The 20613-nt window shown below is 32.4% G+C and overlaps 1 protein-coding gene across 1 annotated transcript in view; it reads left to right on the top strand.

Annotated features, from left to right (window-relative positions):
* Positions 1-20613, top strand: part of NEGR1 (neuronal growth regulator 1) — a 755370-nt gene that overhangs the window by 423073 nt on the left and 311684 nt on the right. The window contains exon 3 of the mRNA XM_036235247.1: positions 8442-8567. Within this exon, the coding sequence (XP_036091140.1) occupies positions 8442-8567 (126 nt within the window). The remainder of the gene's footprint in view (positions 1-8441; positions 8568-20613) is intronic.

Below are 20613 nucleotides of genomic sequence, written 5' to 3'. Positions count from 1 at the left end.
CCAGGAAAAACAGCTCATTATTAATTCTTAATAAAATATTACCATCAATGTAGGTTTTAAAAATATCGAGTTAGTTCCTTAAGAATTCTGCCTTGCCAGGTATGGACACCTGTATTTGTGTGCTCTAAGGTATTTAAGTCATGGTAGTCTTCCTATGTATTTTGTAACTATTTTCTACTAGAGAAAAGTGTGAATTAAGCAGGCATTGCAGATTCCCTGTGATATACAACAGGCTAAGTGTGCTCTAGCCTTCCTGCTGCTGCTGCTGCTGCTGCTGCCTGAGGGGGTAGCTGCTATTATGGTCTTGATTTTCAGCAGTATTTTATATCTTTGAACCATCCAAGTAAGTGGAACTGAAACTAGCCTGAGGTACAGCAGGGATTTGAACTCTGGTGTATAAACACTCATGTGTAGAGGCTAGCTATTGATCCTCTAGCCAAAATAAAGCAAAAATAAAAAAAAAAATTGCAGTCAAATATTGAAACTCTTGTATAACAATATTACATTTTGCCTTCAAAATAGTTATATAGTAGGTGAAAAGTTGCCTTCAATCAAAATTTTTAAAATCAATAAATGTTAAACTGCCAAAACCTGGCCTTTCTAAACCAGTATCCTCATTACATTTAATATATATATATACACGTGTATGTGTGTGTATTTGTCACTGAAAATCTACCTAGACTGTGCCTTCTTTCAATGAGAAAATCTCTATTAAAATTTAGGAATTACTTTCTCTCACGCCACTTGATGTGTCAGATAGTCGAGCTAAAATGGAGAGAAGGGAAAGAGAGAGGGAAGCTATTTCCACTTTGATTGTTTCTATAACTCTATATCCTCTGGGGTTTATCCCTCTTAGATGCTTACTTTATTCTCTCAATTGCTTATTGTCTTGCTCACTGTTACACAAAACCAATTCTGGATTTTCCCATGGGAAAATAACAAGGTGAGGAAAAGTTTTCCACGATACCTTTTTACCTTCAGTATAGAGCCCTCTTCACACCCACTATGCTGCTGTCAGGAAGTATGAAATACATGCAAACTATTAAACATCAACTCTTCTAGGAGTAGTTACATTTTAATATTAAGCCATTGAAGGCAAATAACCACTCTAAGGATGGTAGGGAGGATTTTTTAATTAGAGTGGAGATTTTAAATAAATGGAAAAGAGAAGTTTATGCAGAGGTCTTTCTGGTGTCTTGTAATCAGTTTCCAAATGTGTAGTAGATTTTGGAGTTCCTTCCACACCTATTTGTCTAAACTGTCGTGAGTTAGCCCTCTTCTAGGATAAAGCAAAAACAAAAACAAAAACAAAAAACAAACAAACAAAAAACGTCATCAGATTATCCTGATGATTATCTAGGTACAGAGGACTATGTTTTTAATGATCAAATTTCACTCAAATGCCATCTGTTTTATAAAGCCTTATCTCATATCAATATTCTCTCCAATTCTGACTCCATTGACAGAGTTAGATTTACTACTCTGTGTTCCCAAAACACCTTATAGTTACAAAATCCACTTTGTAGGACTTATAACTTCATATTATAATTAACTCGTTAGACATAGACTCCTTAAGATTAGTCTGCCTAATCAAGTTGGTGCTCAGTAAATATTTGGATGGATGGATGGATGGATGGATGGATGGATGGATGGATGCATGGATGGATGGATGCATGGATGCATGGATGCATGGACGGACGGATGGATGAATTAAAATAGGTCATTGTCTGTTTTTTCCTTGATATCGCTAACACCCTGGAGGACACAGTGGATTGAGAAATATGTGTATATAGGTTTTCTAAAAATGGAAAACCACTAAGCATCATGATTCAAAGTTTGAAACAAAATCTGAAAGATACATTTTTCTTAAATATGTTCTTTGCCCTCAAAAGTGATTCTGGCATATTCCATCAGTAGGTAATTCACAAATCAGGCAAGTTTGCATTTATAAGTCATGCTTGGTATTTTTTTCCACCTATCACTATCTGAGTGATGGAATGAGAGAAGCCATAGAAATCTCTGAAATGTCATAAACTATAAAAAGTCAGTTATAGTCTATGAGCTGGAGAAAACAACATTGCTAGTTAGATGCAGGCCAGGAAACCATCAAGCACCCACAAGCAAGCCAATTTAGAAAAGAAAAAAAAATCACGAAACAATTTCTTCTCTCAGTTTGAGAACAGCACCTTTTCCAGGAGATTTGTCATGTGACGTGGATCTGCTTTCACTTTCTGAGGGCTGCCCAAGACTGAAAAGGGAAGAGCCAGCCTAAGGAAAGAAAGACTGTTCTTTTGATATTGCCAGCCATTTCCAGATGTGGGAGTATAAAAAAAGCCAATTCTTCCAAGATTTATAGTTTTGTCTAGCTTGTTGACTCAAGCAGTTAGAAAAATCTTCAGAGATATAGTTTGTTCAAACTAAACCAGACTCCAAGTCTTTGGAGAGATAGAAAAAAAGCAGAGATAATATGTACCTACTCTTAGAGGATATGTACAAATTCTTTTGACCCTAAATTTACATAGCTTCTCGAATAAAATAAATAAATAACCATTGCACACATTGCTGCCTATAATGTGACAGCCTCTTCTGTTGAAAATAAATTTATATGATTATTGTCCAATTATTTCACTGAGCCTGCACAGCAGAAACTTTAGTAGGCAATAGAATAGAAAAATACCATTATTTTAAATGAGTTAAAAGGAATACTGAATCCCCAAACTCAGAGAATTATTCAAAAAAAGTCACATGAGATCTAGGGCATTATAATTACATTTTCAGTATATTACAAATTCACAGAATTTTTATTGTATCATCCTCACAGTGGTATGAAATTCTATGAGAAATCTTCTTTAAGCAGTCAAATAAATATTAGTTTGGCACATGAAAGAAAAATAAAACAAATGTTTGTTGAATATCCCATATATGTCAGGCTCATTTCTAGGTTCTGATGATATATATGCTATTGAATAAAGCAAACGGTATTTCTACCCAAGGACTTCACCTATGTTCTATGAAGAAAGGACAAGCAATAAACAAGTAAAGAAATAAAAAAACCAATAACAATGACATTGTAAAGAATACTATCTACAACAAAGAAACTATAAGAGGAGTGAGAAGAGACAGAGGGTTGTGGATTCAAGTGGTTAGTTCAATAAGACACACACCCAGGAAAATCGATCTTGTTTTACAGTGACAAGTTTACAGTGATCAGTGCCATGAGTGACAAGTTTTAAAATAAAATTTTAACCTTTTAGCATTCACTCTGCAATTCACATTTTAGTATTTCTTCTTTGTGGCAAGATTTTAGGGTGGAGGAATTCACTGTGGAGAGAGGTTGGTCAAGCAGGACACCAAAGAGACAAAATTGCTTTTATTTTTATTTCTTCTTTGTCTGGAGAACATATTTGAAACAGATCTAGTGATTACGTGCATAATTCAAATAGATATGATAAAACCTTTGAAAGTTTTTGTTAACGAGCCTATAACTTCAGAGAACGAGTGGCAGGACACTCAGTGTACTTCCCTATAAAACTCTGCTCTTACACCCTAAGGAAGCAGTCGGTTTTGTGCCTAGAATACTGTGTTTACAATAAATGCTGAACTGATATTTTTCTGTAACTTGTGAGTGTATGATTAAATAATTGTTATGTATTTTAGAGGAAATAAATACTCCATCCAACTTTTAGCCCTGGCAGCCTAAAGAAGGCCTCCAAATGGTTTGATATCTGTAGTGTCTCTTGGACTATTACAAGTTAAGAACTTGATGGGGCATTTAATTGATTTTAGTGAATCGGCATAAATTTACAGATCCAAATAGTTAAGATACCCATCAAATTCATCCTTTAAGAGTTCTCAGTAATATGCGACTTAACCTCACATCTCATGCAGCTAAGTTTAGGTATAAATTCTATTTTCTTTATTGTTTCTGAGAATCATCTGTACAAATTCTTCATATAATAAAAGATTACGCTTGTATGATTCCTGTGATGTATAGATTAGTAACTGTTGTGTTGACTTCTCAAATTTTAATGGTTTTGATAAGTTCTTGAAAGAAATTTAAGTTAAATATGTGAATGCTACTCATTAAACAAACAAACAAACAAACAAAACCTTATTTATATAACTCAGAAGACATATATATTTTAACAAACAAAAAAAGCAAACCATGCATCCTTTCAAAAACTCAATTGTTCATTATAATGCAAATGGAAGGGGATAATATCAAATGGTTGGTTGCATGGAAATCATTAGTATTTGTTTTGGATACATATTCTAAGATTTTCCTTGCTAATACTGCTTCATACTCTGCCTGAGGATGCTGAGATAGATGACTCACATGGGGGAAGGCAGCTGGGGCAAATCAGACTGCACCATTTTTTGGTGAAAGTGAAACCAACAAGAGATTCATATTACCTTTAGTGAATCAAAATCTATAGATACATTTAAATATGTACCATCATTTCATATTGGAATCAACCGAATAGAAGATAAGGACGAGATACTAAATAGCATTTGAACTTGAGACCTGTGAATAATTAAAGTCAAAGCAGGTTATTAATTTGAGTGACTGAGAGTGATTCCTTCAAATGTATAGGGGAATTAGAAAAACAAACAAACATTTCATCCAATACAACTTTTAAATCTACTTCAGACCTCAGTTGTTTAGAAAGCTCTCAGTGGTTTACGATTTATTTAACTGGTGATATACAACAAGTAATTATGAACACAGCTGTAAAGTCTTGTACATCCCCAATTAGAGCCCCATTAGGAGAGAGATATTCTGTGATTTAGCGTGAAATCTAGAACTTCTTTACTGTTTTATTTTATGGTATCTTGATGATGATGATGGCAGTGATCATAATGTTATAATAATTATTTCCTGTACATTAAACAAGTTTACATTTAGATGAATAACTTATTTCTTTATTACCCTACTCTAGGTCATAAATACTTAAATAACATGCACAGAAATATGAAACTTATTAAAATCCATAGTTATTTAGTAACTTAAAATTATTGAATTGATTAAACATTTTCTCCTTTTTTAAACAAATCATTTAAGTTAAATTTCTAAATGAGTTTGAGAAAGTTTGAAATAAGGTATATTAAAAAGGAATATATATCTGGAATAGTAAATTATTTTAACTCTCATTTTTCTTTTTTTCTATGTAAGGGCACAGAATATTGGACATATCATAAGACATACTGCTTTGTCATTCAAAGTGTTCAATAGAGTCTTTCCCACCTGTATGCATGCATCATTCATACACAAACAGTAACCCAGGAACAGCTATCAGAACTGGATGATCTTAAGACTCCTGAGCCATGATCATTCTTCCATGTTCCTGCCACCCAGAATAGAAGCATCTCTTTTCTCTTCAATTTTCCCTTAGCCTAATGCTCCCTGGAATCATCCCAAACCCTTTTCCAGTACCATACCTTATTCTGAAGGCAGAGCTGACAATACCTTTATTTATGTTGTCCTACATTGAGGGTTTTAATAGTTTTTCTTCATTATAAATAGCATCACTCAAAATAGCTTAGTGCGTGAACTGTTCTACATGGTTCACATTAAAAGAAACCAACATGAAAATAATCTTTGCTGATTTGAAACTAGAAAGCATACCTACTAGGTGTTGTTACTTGTGTGAGATGGTAAAGGGAGATGTGGAAAATATGTTCTCTTAGTTACCTCTCTGTCTCCTTTTAATTTTAAGTTCCTTGAGGAAAAGGATTATGCTTTGAAATTTTTGTATTTCCTATGAGTCCAGAATTATTTCTTTCATAATACTCAGTAAAAATTTGAAGTCTTCAACTGAATATGAAATGACTTTGAATATTCAGCGAAGCAACACCTGTTTTTGCCTTCACAAGCTACAGTGCCCGTAAAGGATTTCATTGGCTCTCTTTACACACAGTACCTGCAGCCAACAGGTGATGCATTCTACGGAGAAGAGCCTTGCCAAAGGGATGTTCCCTTACTAACATCCTCTTTCCAGATGTTGCTTCCTTGAAGCAGATCTTGAAATATGAGGCCCCAGGAGGTAATCGCAATCACTGAGATGACATATCACACCTGAAATTCAACACTCTTCCTCCACCACACACTTTCCCATAGTTAAATGTCAAACCTAAGGTGATTGCTAGGAAACTTGGTTGTTCCTCTGAGAAGTCAAATATTGTGCTTAATATTAATTTACTACTTATGTTTACTGCTTAAACTAAACTATTTTAAGATCAGATAGAACTGACAAAATAATGTAATTGAGAGTATAAAATTGCATAGTCTTATCCATCATTTCTCTGTCTAAAGTTGAACCTGTTATATGTTTGAAATATATAAATAAACTAGCCAGGCTAGACTAATCTCTGTGTGCTATCTTCTACATAAAGAAGGAAAGTAATATGCAAATTTTTCTTTTGTTTTCTTAATAGCAGTCATTGATATGAACGTATTTGTGTGTGGATGTGTTTGTGTGTGTATATTCACACATATGCTCACATAAATTTCATAGTTTACTACATCAAACCAATTCTACATCCACATGGCCAACTGATTCTTGTTTAATGCTATAAGTCTATTTTCATTAACTCTCCTATTCACTAATAGTAAGTCATTCATTTTTCCCTATTATCTTTCTCTGATATTTTAATGTCTATATTTCTGTTCTGTTTCATTTAAGCTAAAAAGAGTCTTCTGTTTGGAATGTTTTTCATTTCTTATTTTTTTTTTTATTATTTGGCTGAGAAGAGCTCACTGAAGAGTTTAATGATAATATGTTTTGAATGCCAATTAAAATATGTCATTTAGAAACAGTTACAATGGTATATTACTTAGGAATAAGCCTTTTCCTCAATCATAGCAACAGTTACATATAATCAAATACTTTGTATTTGTAATTATCATCCTAGATTTTCTTGTAGCAGAGTTATGATTCTGTTATAAAATCAAAGATGATATTCAAAGTATGGGTAATTTAATTCATCCTTATGACAGATTTTAGTGTTTTTTTTTAACTGTGAAAATATCTCTTGCATAAAGAAACCCTGAGAATCTAACAATTTAAAAGATTTCAGTAAAATATTTTTTCTATTAATTATCGAGGTATCTAATTTCCATGTATTTAGCTTTGACCCGCAACTTCAGCATACCATAATATTTTTGTAATAAACCAGAACTTATGGCACAGGTTGATCCTATACACTACCAAAGTGATGAAGTTCTAAGGACAGTTTAAAGGCCTGAGAGAAGAGCAGTACCAAAATTAAATGCAAGAGCCGTGTGTCTTTTAAGTCATCTAATAATAATATCTAACACTGATGCTACGTGCTGTTCTAAGTTATTTTGCATATACTGACTTATTTAATCCTCGTGACAGCTTTATGTGGTCAAAATTACTATTATCTCCAGCTTTCAGATGATGACACTGAGACTCAGCTATATTAAGTAATTTGTCCTAGATAACACAATAGCCAGTAGAGCACCCAGGATTCATATCCATGTTATTTGAGGATTAAATGAGACCATTTAGTATTTGAGAGAATGTGGACACTTTAATCCTGGAAATTAATTTAGGGATTTTCCTATCCAACATTCCCAAAGTGTATTCCATGATCACTAGTTTCACCAAATGCTTTGGGATAAAATTTTCCACAGTCTAATACAACAGGAAAAACAAACAACAAATAAACAAACAAAATGTAATATTTTCCTTTTCGCTCTTGGAGATTTACAATGGGTATAACAGAGTTTCTAAGACATCTCTAAATGAAGAGAGCTGTTTCAACCAGTGATTTCCAGACATAAGGACAAGAAAACTTACTAAACACACTTTCGTAGCCCTTAGATACAGTATTCCTTAGAACATAAATGCTGAGAATCTTCAGACTTACTATTTGGCATACAAAAAATTGAGGCCCAGTATACCTTTGGGACACTGAAATCTTACCTCCCAATCCTATACCTGTTAATCTCATTGGACTCTTAAATCAGCATGTGGGCATAATTGCTCTGCTATTTTAAGTTAATTCCAAATTTCCATTTTCATTTAATCATTTCAACAAAAAATCATCATGATAGCGAAGATACATGGATAGAAAAAAACAGATTGGCTATATCCTAGTTTACTTAATTCAAAGTATCCACAATATAAATGCGATTTAAGCAATATTTAAAATTTTTTATTATTAAATATTCCATTGATTCTGAAATGTTTAATATTTAAAAATTAGAGAAAAATAAAACTAACCAACAAATTAAAAAAAAAAAAAACTCTAGGAAAGTCATAAGGAGCTAGAGAATTTACCTTTGGGTGATGATTATAGGCCATAAATACATTTCACCACTACAGTTTTATTTCATGGTGTCATGGCGTTATCATATATAGTTCAACAAAATTTTTTATATTTTTTTCTGACCACTGCATGTTTTACCATTTCAGTTCCTCCGAAGATATATGACATCTCAAGTGATATGACCATCAATGAAGGAACCAATGTCACTCTTACTTGTTTGGCCACTGGGAAACCAGAGCCTTCCATTTCTTGGCGGCACATCTCCCCGTCAGGTAAAGCAGAAGTATATCAGTGTTGTTTGTGCTGTTCGATATTGTCCTTTAACCTCACTCAGAATTTAAGAGTCAGCTTATTTTTTACATCTTCCTCATGAAGTAGGCAGGATGAATATTTTTGTACTTATCCTTTATACCTAAAGATGGTTAAATGAAAATTTTCTGTCACAGCCCGGACTAGAACCTATGTCTCTTGATTCTTAGTAAGGTTATTTTTATTTTAGTATACTGGATAATCACAAATCAATAGACAAAAAACTCAAATGGTGGAAGTATCACAAGAGAAATATCTTCATTTTAATGTGTAAGGCTTTTATTCAATCGGCATTCACATGTTAATAGGCCCTCATGAACTGCTAAAGTAATCAGAAGAGAATGAAATTATACAAATTATGAGATTGCTGGGTCTAATTTGAAAACGCAGTTCAGAATCAAGGATCTGGAAGTTAGAATTAAATTGTAACTGATGAGGGATCTAAAAGCCCAAGAATTTAAGTAACTCGTACAAGATCACATAAGCTAGGTGAAATTAAGGGATGTAATATGTTTATGGGTTTCTGGTGCCTCTGCTATAGTGCATGTCTTCTGAAACAGACTGTCTACTTTGGGAAGTTGAGGATAACTGTCATAGAAACACTTCTGTTTTCACTGCCACTACTCTAACAGAATCATCAATTTGTGTAAAATTTAAATATTAATCTGTACAGCTTTGAGTATACCATGGTGCTTTTAATGAATAGGATGACACACAATTCAGATAATGAAATTTTATTTTATTTGTCTTACACTTGTAGTGGAAATAACTCCAACAAAGCTAGTGTGATGAAATTGCTTTTAAAGAAATCAGGCACATTTTATGCAAGCGTAGAAAGAGTACAATTGGAACATCTATTTTATCTGCTAATGCTTTCTTTAGTATCACTTATCCTTAAGTGTCTTTCAGTTTCCTCATTTATGCAGTAGGTCTAATGAGACTTACTCACATCATATGCTTAGTATTAGTATTAATGTGAGGAAAAAAATCAATATAACAGCAGTATACACTTATATAATATGCATTATGGCCCCTATAATATTTCTGAAGCATAAGTGTGTTCTTGACTGCCAATACCTCACTCCCTAGAGTGGCTACAGAATCATAAAACTGGTATGTGATCATTGAATTAGTGACAGGAATCTCTGTGTGGTATGAGACAAACCCAGGACTAGCCATTAGAATATATGTGCTCCTATCTCAACTTCCCTATTGATTAGCCAATACTAGAGCAAATCTGTTAGCCTCATTCTGAGCTAGTTTCCTACTTTCCAAAAATCAAATGATAACAATCCCTGGCTATTGTGAAACTCAGCAAAAGGTAATAGGCATAAATGTGCTTTAAAAAGTATAAGATGATATGCAAATGTGTGACTGATTCTTAATCATCTTTCCAGGGATTTAAATCGGATATGGTAATATAATTTTTGTAAGAATGAAGCCCATAATCTCCATCTTTATATAATTTAAGATTAATATTTTTGACTTAACTCTCCTGAATTTCAATGCTTGTTATTATGCATATTCTTCTTTTTGAGTGCTTGGATACATTTTAGTTTAATTAAATAGCATGAATGTTAGTTAGTGAAGTTATTAGAATAATGATAATTGATAACATCATGAAGCTGAAAGAAGACAGATTGGGTTTATAAGTTAAACTGTGTAGAGATTTGTTTTTCTTATCCTGCCAAACAGAGCAAATTAGTAAAATTAGCATAAATATTAACTATTATCCAATGAATAGCTAGACATGGCTGATATTTTTATAAATGCTTCCAATATTTTCAAATTATAATTTGTTAATGATCTGTATTCAAATGCATAGCATTGTGGAGTTTCTGAGTTAAGTAACATGCCTGATAATTCTATCAGCTTTTTGCAACTTCTATATTTATATTTGGATGCAAAATTGTAAAATCCAGTGATCTGTTTACATTTTACCTAAGAAATATCAATATTTTGTATATTCTCTTTTCTTTTGCTATATCACATAAGGAATGTGACTCAAAACAGCAGTCACCATATGAACAAAGTTTAGTATTAAAACAGATATGGATATACAGTTGACTCTTGAACAAAATCTGCTTATAACTTTTTAACTCCTCAAGAAAAGTTGCCCCTGGGTATCTGATGGGGATTAGACACCAAATTTTGCAGATGCTCAAGTCCCATATATAAAATGGTGTTGATCTATGCATACAGTGAGACCTCAGCATCTGTGTAATCTCAACTGCAAATCGAAATTAGTACAGATTTTTTTTTGTAAAAAAATCAAATATAAGTGGACCCTGGCAGTTCAAATGCGTGTTTTCAAGGGTCAACTGTAATCCCTGTTAACATTAGAAGCAATGGCTAATTTTTGTACTTGCGTGATTTGTTTAGATCTTTTTACCGGTAACTTTGGTAATTCTTGCCAACTTATTTATAGTGTATTCTAGTTTTAAAAATCTATAAGAACTGTCAGGTCACAGAATGATAGCTCTGCAGAGTTTCTCCGTAATCTACAGAAAAATTATACTGTGGGTTCAACCACATCGTAGACATCCCCTGAGCCAGTTGGAGTTGCCGTTCCACTTGTTCAAACTACTCAGTGTATGCTCCCCCAAAACATGTCTCCTAAGATGTTTCTGAGTATATGAGTTCATTTGAGTTTGCTTATACCAATGATTCCTTTCTAACTTTTATCTTTTGTATTTAGGAATTAATTTCAAATTTATATTTTAAAATTATTGAAGAAATTATACAAAAAACATACTATATCCTTTACTCAATTTCATGCATGATCATTTCCCCCATTTTCTTCATCATTTGATATGTGTAGAGTATGTAGAAATATACATGTATATGTTTTTTCTTTAAGTCATTTGAGAGTAATCTGTAGATACATCATACCATTTTCTCCTTAATTATTTCAGTGTTCATTTCTGAAAATTAGGACATTCTCTAACATAGTCACAGTGCAGTTTTCAACTTTCATGCATTTAACATTGTTATCATACTTTTATTCCATGACTATCCATATTTCAATTCTGTCACTGATCAAATAGTGTCCTTGATAGATTTTTTTTCCTCTAGTACAGAATTTAAGTATTGTATTTAGTTGTCATATCACATTAGTCCTCTTTAGTCTAGGAACTAATTCCTTAGTCTTTCTTTGTCATTACTGAACATCGACATTTTTAAACAATACACATATCCCTTTTTAAAAATAGAATATTTCTCAATTTTGATTTGACTCATTTTTCTTCATGATTAGATTCTAGTTATGCCCATCTGGAAATAAATAAATGAAGTTGTAGCCTTCTCAGTGAATGATATCCAGAGGCATAGGATATCTTTCTATTTCTCATTTGTGATGTTAATTTTGATTACCCAATCAAGGTATTTTCTGATTTTTGTACAGTTACTGTTTTTCTTCCCCATGCTACCAATAAGCAGTAGGGGAAGATTTTAAAAACATAACCTATAAATATCTGCTATTTGTCAACCTTACCCTTACATTTAGCATTATCAGTGATTCTTCTGTGAACCAATCTTTACCATAATTACAAAAGGTGATTTTTTTAGTTTAAGCAATCCTACTTTTACCAATCACGTGGCATTCTGCTATAATCGAGAACTACACTTTCCCCTATTTGTTATTTGTTTATCTGCTTATTATGATGTAGACTCACGGGTTCCTAACTTTTAAAAATTGTTATAATTCATTATTGTTTTTAATTATTTTGATGTTCAAATTACCTCTAATTTAGCCAATAGGGGTCACTTTATTCTGATTCCTATGTTATACCCCCATTGTTGTTGTTGTTGTTGTTGTTTTTATAACACTTTCATACTTTCTTGCATGACTAAATATGCCAGGCTCATCTTGTGTCTTTCCTGACCCAGCTCTAGAATCCACCATCTCATCTTACTGAAAATGATTAGACATCATACACGTGGGGTTAGTATCATTATATATTGGTTTAAAATAGATGATCTCAGAGACTCAGAGGTCTAGGCTATATCCTGTGATTTTTCTGTTAATTACAAGAACTTAAATAACCTCAGCACAAAGGATGGACTATATTTTATTTTATTTTTTGTAACAGCCAGTGTGGAACAGAGTCGGGAACATAGTGTATATACAAAAATGCTTATAGAACTATTAGGAAAAATATTTACATCAAGGAATAGATAAGAGGGAAATTGTTCTATCACTAGAAATTTAGATAGGTTCATATATCTTTATTTACAAGAGCAACTATTGTTTTGACTAATCTCTGCCTGTTTCCTTATCGACTTAAAAATTTTTCAAGGTTTCTCAAAATCCGTAATATAAGATGTATGATTCCTTTTCATTCCTAGCAGTAATTTTTTATGAATCAGATGATACCAGAATAGCACAGTGATTAAAATCATGAACTTTGATGTCAATCAGAATTTGATGTGAGATCCAGGTCTTCCTTTTACCAACTGTAATATCTTAATCAAAGTTGTTAGTTTCTTTAAACTTCAGGTATAAAATGGTGATAATAAATACACCCAATTCACAGAAGTATTATAGGGGATTTAATAGAACAGCATAGAATATTTAACAGAGTTCATGAGTTATAGTAAATGTTTCATAATATTAATCGTTAATGTACTATAAGAATGTGTTTGGATTTGGGGCCAGGTAGAATCTCCAGGCCTGTTTCTGAAATTGAGGGGCCTATTTATAGCTCTTGAATACAGTTCACATAGCTACTCTCAAATGAGGATATTATGAAGCTAAAAATTACTTTGAACTTTTGGAGAACATTGACAAGCCACCTGATTTTGCATATAAAGACAAAATAAAAATTTTAATCGCTTATCATTTAATAAATCCAGATTCAGTCAGAAAAAAAATAGGAAAAGTTAAGAGATATATTTTAAAATAATAGATTATATATAATAAATATGGAGGCATTTTGAAAGCCTCTTTCAAATTTTTACTTATTAGTCATTGCTTTTTGTTTTAATCCCTGTTTCCTAGTTTATTCCTATTCTTAGATATCTGGAATCTCGAGAAATGTTCTCACTCTATTTTGTTGTTGTTTATTATCTGACAAAAATATTCTTTTGGCTCTGAAGCTAGAATGTGAGCATAAATAATGGCTGTATGTCTTAAACTCTTTGCTGTCTAATTTTCATATGCCTACTACCTTTCGGCACATATTCTCACCCTGATTATCCATAGTAGTTAATACTATTATTTAACTCAAGATAAAGCCTGTTCCGTGAAGGCATCTTTCTTCTGCTATACTCTGGACTCCATCCTCTCCCATTTTTTTAGATCCTTATTCCATTTAATATCTTCTTTAACCTCTTTCCCTTTATTGATTTCATAATGTCCGCATTTAAACAGGCTTGTCACTTTTTTTCTGAAATTAGGCCTTTGACACTGATCACTTTAGTTTAATAAACAATTATTGAGTACTTACAAAGATGAATACAAATAAGTGGCCGGAGATGTAGAAATACACACAGAAAGTCATGATTTTAAGAAATCAAAAGAGCTAAAAGTTTCCTAGAGCAGTGAGTGGCGAATGATGTAAATCAGGTCAAGCAAGAATCAAATATAATTACCTTTGAGTTAGTTTGTTTGGTGATCATTGTGACAATTCAGTGACAAAATGGACCAGAAATCTAACTGTGGAGGATTAAAAGCAAATAAACAGTGAATAACTAGATGTGGAGGCAAAACTATACATCTAGTTAACCTTGGTGGAAACTTGATTTTTCTACTTTCACACATATTGTTTCTGCTATTAGGAACATCATTTTACTCTTTATTTAATCAACAAACTTCTACTCATCCTTCAACATTTTTTGAAACCATTCTTAAGCATCTGGACAGTCAGTTGGTTTTTCTTCCATGGTTGCATAGTACCTTGTTCATATTGTCTATGGCTGTTTTCATATTATAGTGGTAGAGTTGAGTAGTTACAGTGGAAATCATATAACCCACAAAACCTAAACTATTTACTATCTTGTCCTTTAAGAAGAAGTTCGCTGACCCCTGCATTAGATATTTTTATAGAGGGTTTGGTTTCAAATTTTGTTTTCCAGTTGCAAGACATGTAGGTTTAATGTTAGCACATTAAAGCTTCTATAACCTTTAAAGAGAATTAAATACAACCTTAAGACAGAAAATTTTAATTACTAATTATTAGAAAAAATAGAAGACTGCAAAAAATGAAAATAATTATCTAAAAACTACGTGAACTGCGAAATCTATTATTTAAAATAATTCTGATAATAGTTCAAATCATCACAGGTACAAAATGAAAAATATTACTTTCCATTAGTGTCTGAATTATCATTCCTCTTTTTTGAAAGAAAGTCTTCTTTGAAGTACCTGAGTGGTAGGCCAACACCAAGGGTGATATGTAAGAGGCTATAGGTGTGCTCCTTGAAAGCTGGCAGCCTGTCGCCCTAACGCTGTAATTCTTTGAGTCTTTTTTTTTTTTCAGTTTTGCAATCCTGACACTATACTTTTCTCTTTAATGTTAGGAAGAAAAAATTCAGTAAAACCAGCAATTTATGCTGATGACATTTCAACAATACCAGATCTTTAGATTACAAGCTATGGTTCTGCTTCCATTGTAGAGTTGTACTCTATGAAGAGCTTTTGTGAATTTCCATAATGGCTTTACATAATGGATAATTATATAATAAATGTATCTACTTAATGTTGGCAAGTTAAACTTTTACCATAAAATTGCATGCCAATAATTTATATATGCAGTTAAAATTGCCTCTTTGTTCTGAGAGTTTTCTTTATAGTAATTTTAACTTTCATTTGTCTGTTTCCAAAGCCCTTCTACTTCTATCCAGTTACTGGTGGACTATGTGAAATTGTTTGCATTCAGAACTGTTTATGCCTGCTATTTGACTATAGAAAGCAAGGAAATATGCAGTATTTTAAGACACAGCTAAGGCTAAACAATGAGCCTGATGATAGGATGAATCACTATAAGAAATAATCTATTATTCTCAGAGGAAATAATATCCATATAAAAAAGGAAAAAAAGAACCCATTAAGCATCTCAAAGCATTTCATAATAGATCTTTTTTTCTCCCCCTATGGAACTTGATTTTCTGAGAGAGATGGAACATTAGCAAAATAAACAAATGACACTCTAGACTTTGTCTCTCCTTAGTGGACTAAATTTGGGGTTAAAAGTTGGCATTAGGGTGTTTATATATTAGGGATTATGTTTTTGTAGAGTCGTTTCCCTGAGTGATTTCAATGTCATGTTACGTGAATTAGGAAAGCTTTACATAAAAGGTTATGTCTAAACAACTTAGGGGCGTGTTTAAAAATTATCATTAGAAAATGCAGCTTTTACTTTGGTTGTAAATTTTATGCTAATTCATGAAGTTAAACTACATTAGTAAATTTTCATTCATAATATTGAAATAGATCCCAAAAGGATCCAGAAAGAATACCATTAGGTACTGTGTATGTATAAAATTAACCCAAAATAACATGTATCATATTACTTATTAAACACTTAGTATTTCTCAGACATTGTTCTAACATTATGTTAGGTTAACATATATTCACTAGTTTACATGTAAAGTATTATAACTTCATGTATAACATTTATGAGAAAAAGAGCATGCCGTTCATTTGAAACCAGGTGTACTAATCATTTGAACCTGGGCAGTCGGTGAAGGAACAACATGGTTTTACTTCCCCATAAATGTAAGATCATGTCCATCAAGGCTACATTTGTACACAAACAAGGCCTACCAGAATTTAGGTGCTGTTATTGGATGGATTATTACTAAAATGTATAAGTAAGAAAAAGAAAATATATTAATGATGATTTTTTTTTTAACCAGGACTCAAAGTGTCCTTGACAATTATAGACATGAGCATATGTTTGGTTTACAATAAATTATTAATAGAGAAGTTATGATGTCTAGTGTAAAGGAATATTATAGCTATTTTCTTTACTCGAAATAGATATATTGCTACCGAATTTTAATTATAATCCAGTTTGTTTTAAAATTATATATTTATGACTAACTTGATCATAATGGAATAATTGTCTAATGGGAAATTAGAATAATTTTAGTAATCTTGGTTTACAGATCAATAAAACTATGATAAACAATTATTCCTCTCACTTTTTGTATGTTATCTCTTTAAGATCCATAATTGAGGCAAATATAACTACATAGTATGTGCTCAATAAATAACTGTTAGATGACATACTATTTTAGAATACTATAAATTTTTATGTGATCAGTAAACATTAACTGATTAATATTTAAAAATCAATATTACCAATAAATATTTTTATTAATAATCTTTGTGAATAGATTATTTACCAAAGACATTATAGAAAAAGCTAATAACATTTTTATAATTATTCAGCTCTTATTCATCAAGGCAATGTAGCACAGTGTTTAAAAAGACATGGTTAGTACTTGGACTATTTGGTTTCAAATTCCTGCTCTGCCATTCACTGCGTGTGTTAACCAGAACAAATTTCTTAAGCTCTCTGTGCCTCAGTTTCTTTATCTGCAAAATCAAGATGATAATAATAATATTACAGGGCTGTTATATAAAGGAGATATTACGGATAAATAATTTAAAAGAATACCCAGCCAAAGTTAAGAGCTCCAAGTTTTTAGCTATTATTAAAATTTATTTTATAGTTTACCTTTACATAAAAGTTGCTTGAGGACAGTTAATAAAAGATAGCAACGATAAATACTGTGTTCTTATGTGATTGAAATCAGATAAATAGAGTGTAGTGATTGCATTTCTAAACTGGGGTGATGTTATTTTGTACAAGATAACATAGGAAGTAGAAGAGGGCTTGTTTACTAGGGCAACTACTGGAATGACTTCTAAAAACAAAAGTTTGAATTATTTAGTCAAATTTTAATAAAGAGTAATTGATGAGAGGGGAATGAAAAGAAACACGCTATATTAGGGAAGGGGTGCTTTTTTATTTTTAGATTTATTCTGTGCTGTAGAAAAAAAAATCTATAAAAATAAAGAATGAAAGAAAAGAGTCTTTTAAATAACTATATATTACTAAGGGATTGCCCTCATAATAAAGGAGCAAGTCTCTCTAGACTTTGGTATGATTATTAACACAAACAAAGCCAAGGTAAAGGATATAAAGGACACTGTGACCAGGAGATCATGAATAAATGGTACCCTATTTTTCTGTCTACTATTATTATCGCCATTGTTGTCTATAAATTCTCTAATCCTAGTTTACTATGCAACCCAATTTCAGCCTGTTAAAGTTTCTAAAAAAAAAATTATGGAATATTTTTTATCAACAGGCAGTACTTCTACCCTCTATGAAAATGTTGCAGAAGGAATTTTGTCCTGAGGGAAGAGATTCAACATTTATGAAATGTATCATAATATAATGCATAATGAAATTATCTCCTGAAACATTGAGACTAATTTTGCCAAACGGACAAAAAGGTCAAAATGCAACATTTATTACATGTAAACTCTGAATGTACACTTTGCTGGAGAGATTGAGACTTAAAAAACTAGATTTATTATGTATTTTTGTCTAAGTCTGTTTTATTGTAATCTTCAGAAATTTATAGAGAATCGTTTTGCATAAATTTACAAATTAATAATAATCCATGCTAAAGTCTTGAAAACTTATCTTTGAAGTATACCGGATTATGAAGTTCATTCAAATATCTTTTTTATTTAGTTTTTTCACCTTCCCTGTTCGCCAGTTTTTTTTTTTTTTTTTTAATGTTTCCTTGTATATTAGGTTTGAATTTAATCCAGTACCAGCTGTATTGTTTCTGGACAGTGCTGGAGCTCTGAAGATGTATTATACCCATGCATCATCATAGCATTGTCATTCTGACGATATATTAGTGTAATACATCTTCAGAGCCCTCAAATGAGAAGCTGTCTAGAAGGAATGGGGCGAGGAGCAAATTCAATTCAATTACAGGACAAAGGAACCAGCCGAAGAGAAGGAGCAAACTCTCAGAGCAAGACTCTCAGTGGAGTTGATTACAACAGGGTATTTCATGGAAGTATATTCTATTTTTCCATTTGCGACATGACAAGGAATAATTACAGATTTTGAACATGTATCTGTAGAGATAAAATGGCTTCTCAGCCCTGTGTTTGACTCAGTAGAATACTGCTGGTTTTAGAGGAGGCATTTAATTGATTTGGGGGAAAGTTGTATAAGCATTGCTATTTATTTAATCTATAAACCAAAAGTCTACAGTTAACTTCTGGATTGGTTTATTAAAATGTGATAAGTATAAAGGAATATTTACCTTTCAAATAAAGCCTTAGTTGAAACTTTTTAAATTTTCAGACACAAGTAAAGATAGTAGCTGACTGAAAAGTGATCAGCATGCAAAAAATGAGGAAATCAACAGATTTTCTTAGTCAATTCCTAACTATTTCCACTAGATTGGGCTGTCTTGAGTGATTAATAAGTCTTATTGCTAGAGTAAATTTTTCTTGGATATCTCTCATATGTTAAAAAAGCAGACAAACTCTTAATTTCATCATAATACAAACACATCTGGGATTTAAAGTGTTTGGCCTGGCTTACATGTTTTGCAAAACTAGATTGCTTAAGTAAAAAATCTGTAACTCATTATATGATGGCTATTTACAAATATTTATTTTACAGTGATTTTCTTTAAAAATCATCTTTTGAACACTTGTATGTCAGACAGTGTGCTAAACATTGAATATACAGATGTAAGAGTTAAAAAATACAGCTACTACCTTCAAGGGATTTACAATCTTGTTGGAAAAGACTAAGGTGAAGAAGGAAACAATTACACATGAAAGAACGAAACTACAACAATAAGGCATCTCTGAAAAGTTATCTTTTAAACTGAGCCATGAAGCTGACGGAAAGGAGGCCGCTGTGTCAGGCAGCACTGCATTTTAAGTGGAGAGCACGGCATTTGTCAGTGCTTGAAGGCAGCAAAGAAGTTGTCATGCTCTAAAACGGAAGTTAGAGAGCCTGGAATAAGCTGATAAAAGGGGAAGACAGTGGCTTAAAATGAGGTAGGAGATTAGCTGAAGGTGATCAGATCAACTAAGGATTGCAGTCCATGGTAAGGAGATCAGATTTTTTTTTCCCTAAAAGCAAAAGGAAGCCAGGGAAGTTTTTGTGCATAGGAGTGATGTGATTTCATTTTAAAGTGTAGAAGATGTTTTTAGTGCTGTCTAGAAAATTAGCTACAAAGAGCCTGAAGCAGAAGCAGGGAGATCATTTACGAAACCACTGTAGTAGTAGATGAGTGAGAGATGATGTTGACTTTAACAGGGGTGATGGCGGTGGAGATGAAGAAAAAAGGGTAAATCTCTTGTTATACAGGTAAACCTAAAAGACCTAAGAGATAGGAAATGAAGAATATCTTTTAGTTTTCTGACTTTATCAACTCAGAAAATGGGCATGTTGCTAACTGAGATGAGGCAAACCAGGAGAGAAATATATTATGGAAAAAATATCAAGATTTCTATTTTGACCATGTTAAGTAACAAAGCATATTAGACAGCCAAATGAAATGTCGGTGAATAATTGGATATATGAGCCTCGAACTCAAGGAAATGGCCAGGACAAGAAATGAGGCTCGTCATGACTGTAGGTCTGTATGTACTATGGAAGCAAAGTAGAGAGAACTAAGAAGGTCCATGATCAATGTCTGCAGATTTGGAAAATGAGAAGAAAAGAGGCTTAGGAAGAGTTGCTAGTATGAGAGGTGACCTAGAAGAGTAAAGCTCAGAGAAGAGATCGCTTTAATAATTAGAAAGAGATTTAATGAATTGAAATTAGAGGTAGGATAAGATATAGACAGAAAGGTATCTATTGTGTTTGGCTATAGAGACCATTTTTGATATTAATGAAAACTGTGGTAACTGTGCAAAAAGGGGCCAGATGGGTGTATTAAATACAGAATGTATGCGGCAGGGTGGAGAACAAGTGGAGAAAGCTTGTCTCTTCCAAGAAATTTTGTGGT

Source organism: Rousettus aegyptiacus, unplaced genomic scaffold (genome assembly GCF_014176215.1).
Source record: "Rousettus aegyptiacus isolate mRouAeg1 unplaced genomic scaffold, mRouAeg1.p scaffold_m13_p_1, whole genome shotgun sequence".
In the NCBI taxonomy this organism is placed as follows: Eukaryota; Metazoa; Chordata; class Mammalia; order Chiroptera; family Pteropodidae; genus Rousettus; species Rousettus aegyptiacus.
Note: the sequence above shows the minus strand (reverse complement) of the source record. Positions and strands in the feature narration are given on the sequence as shown.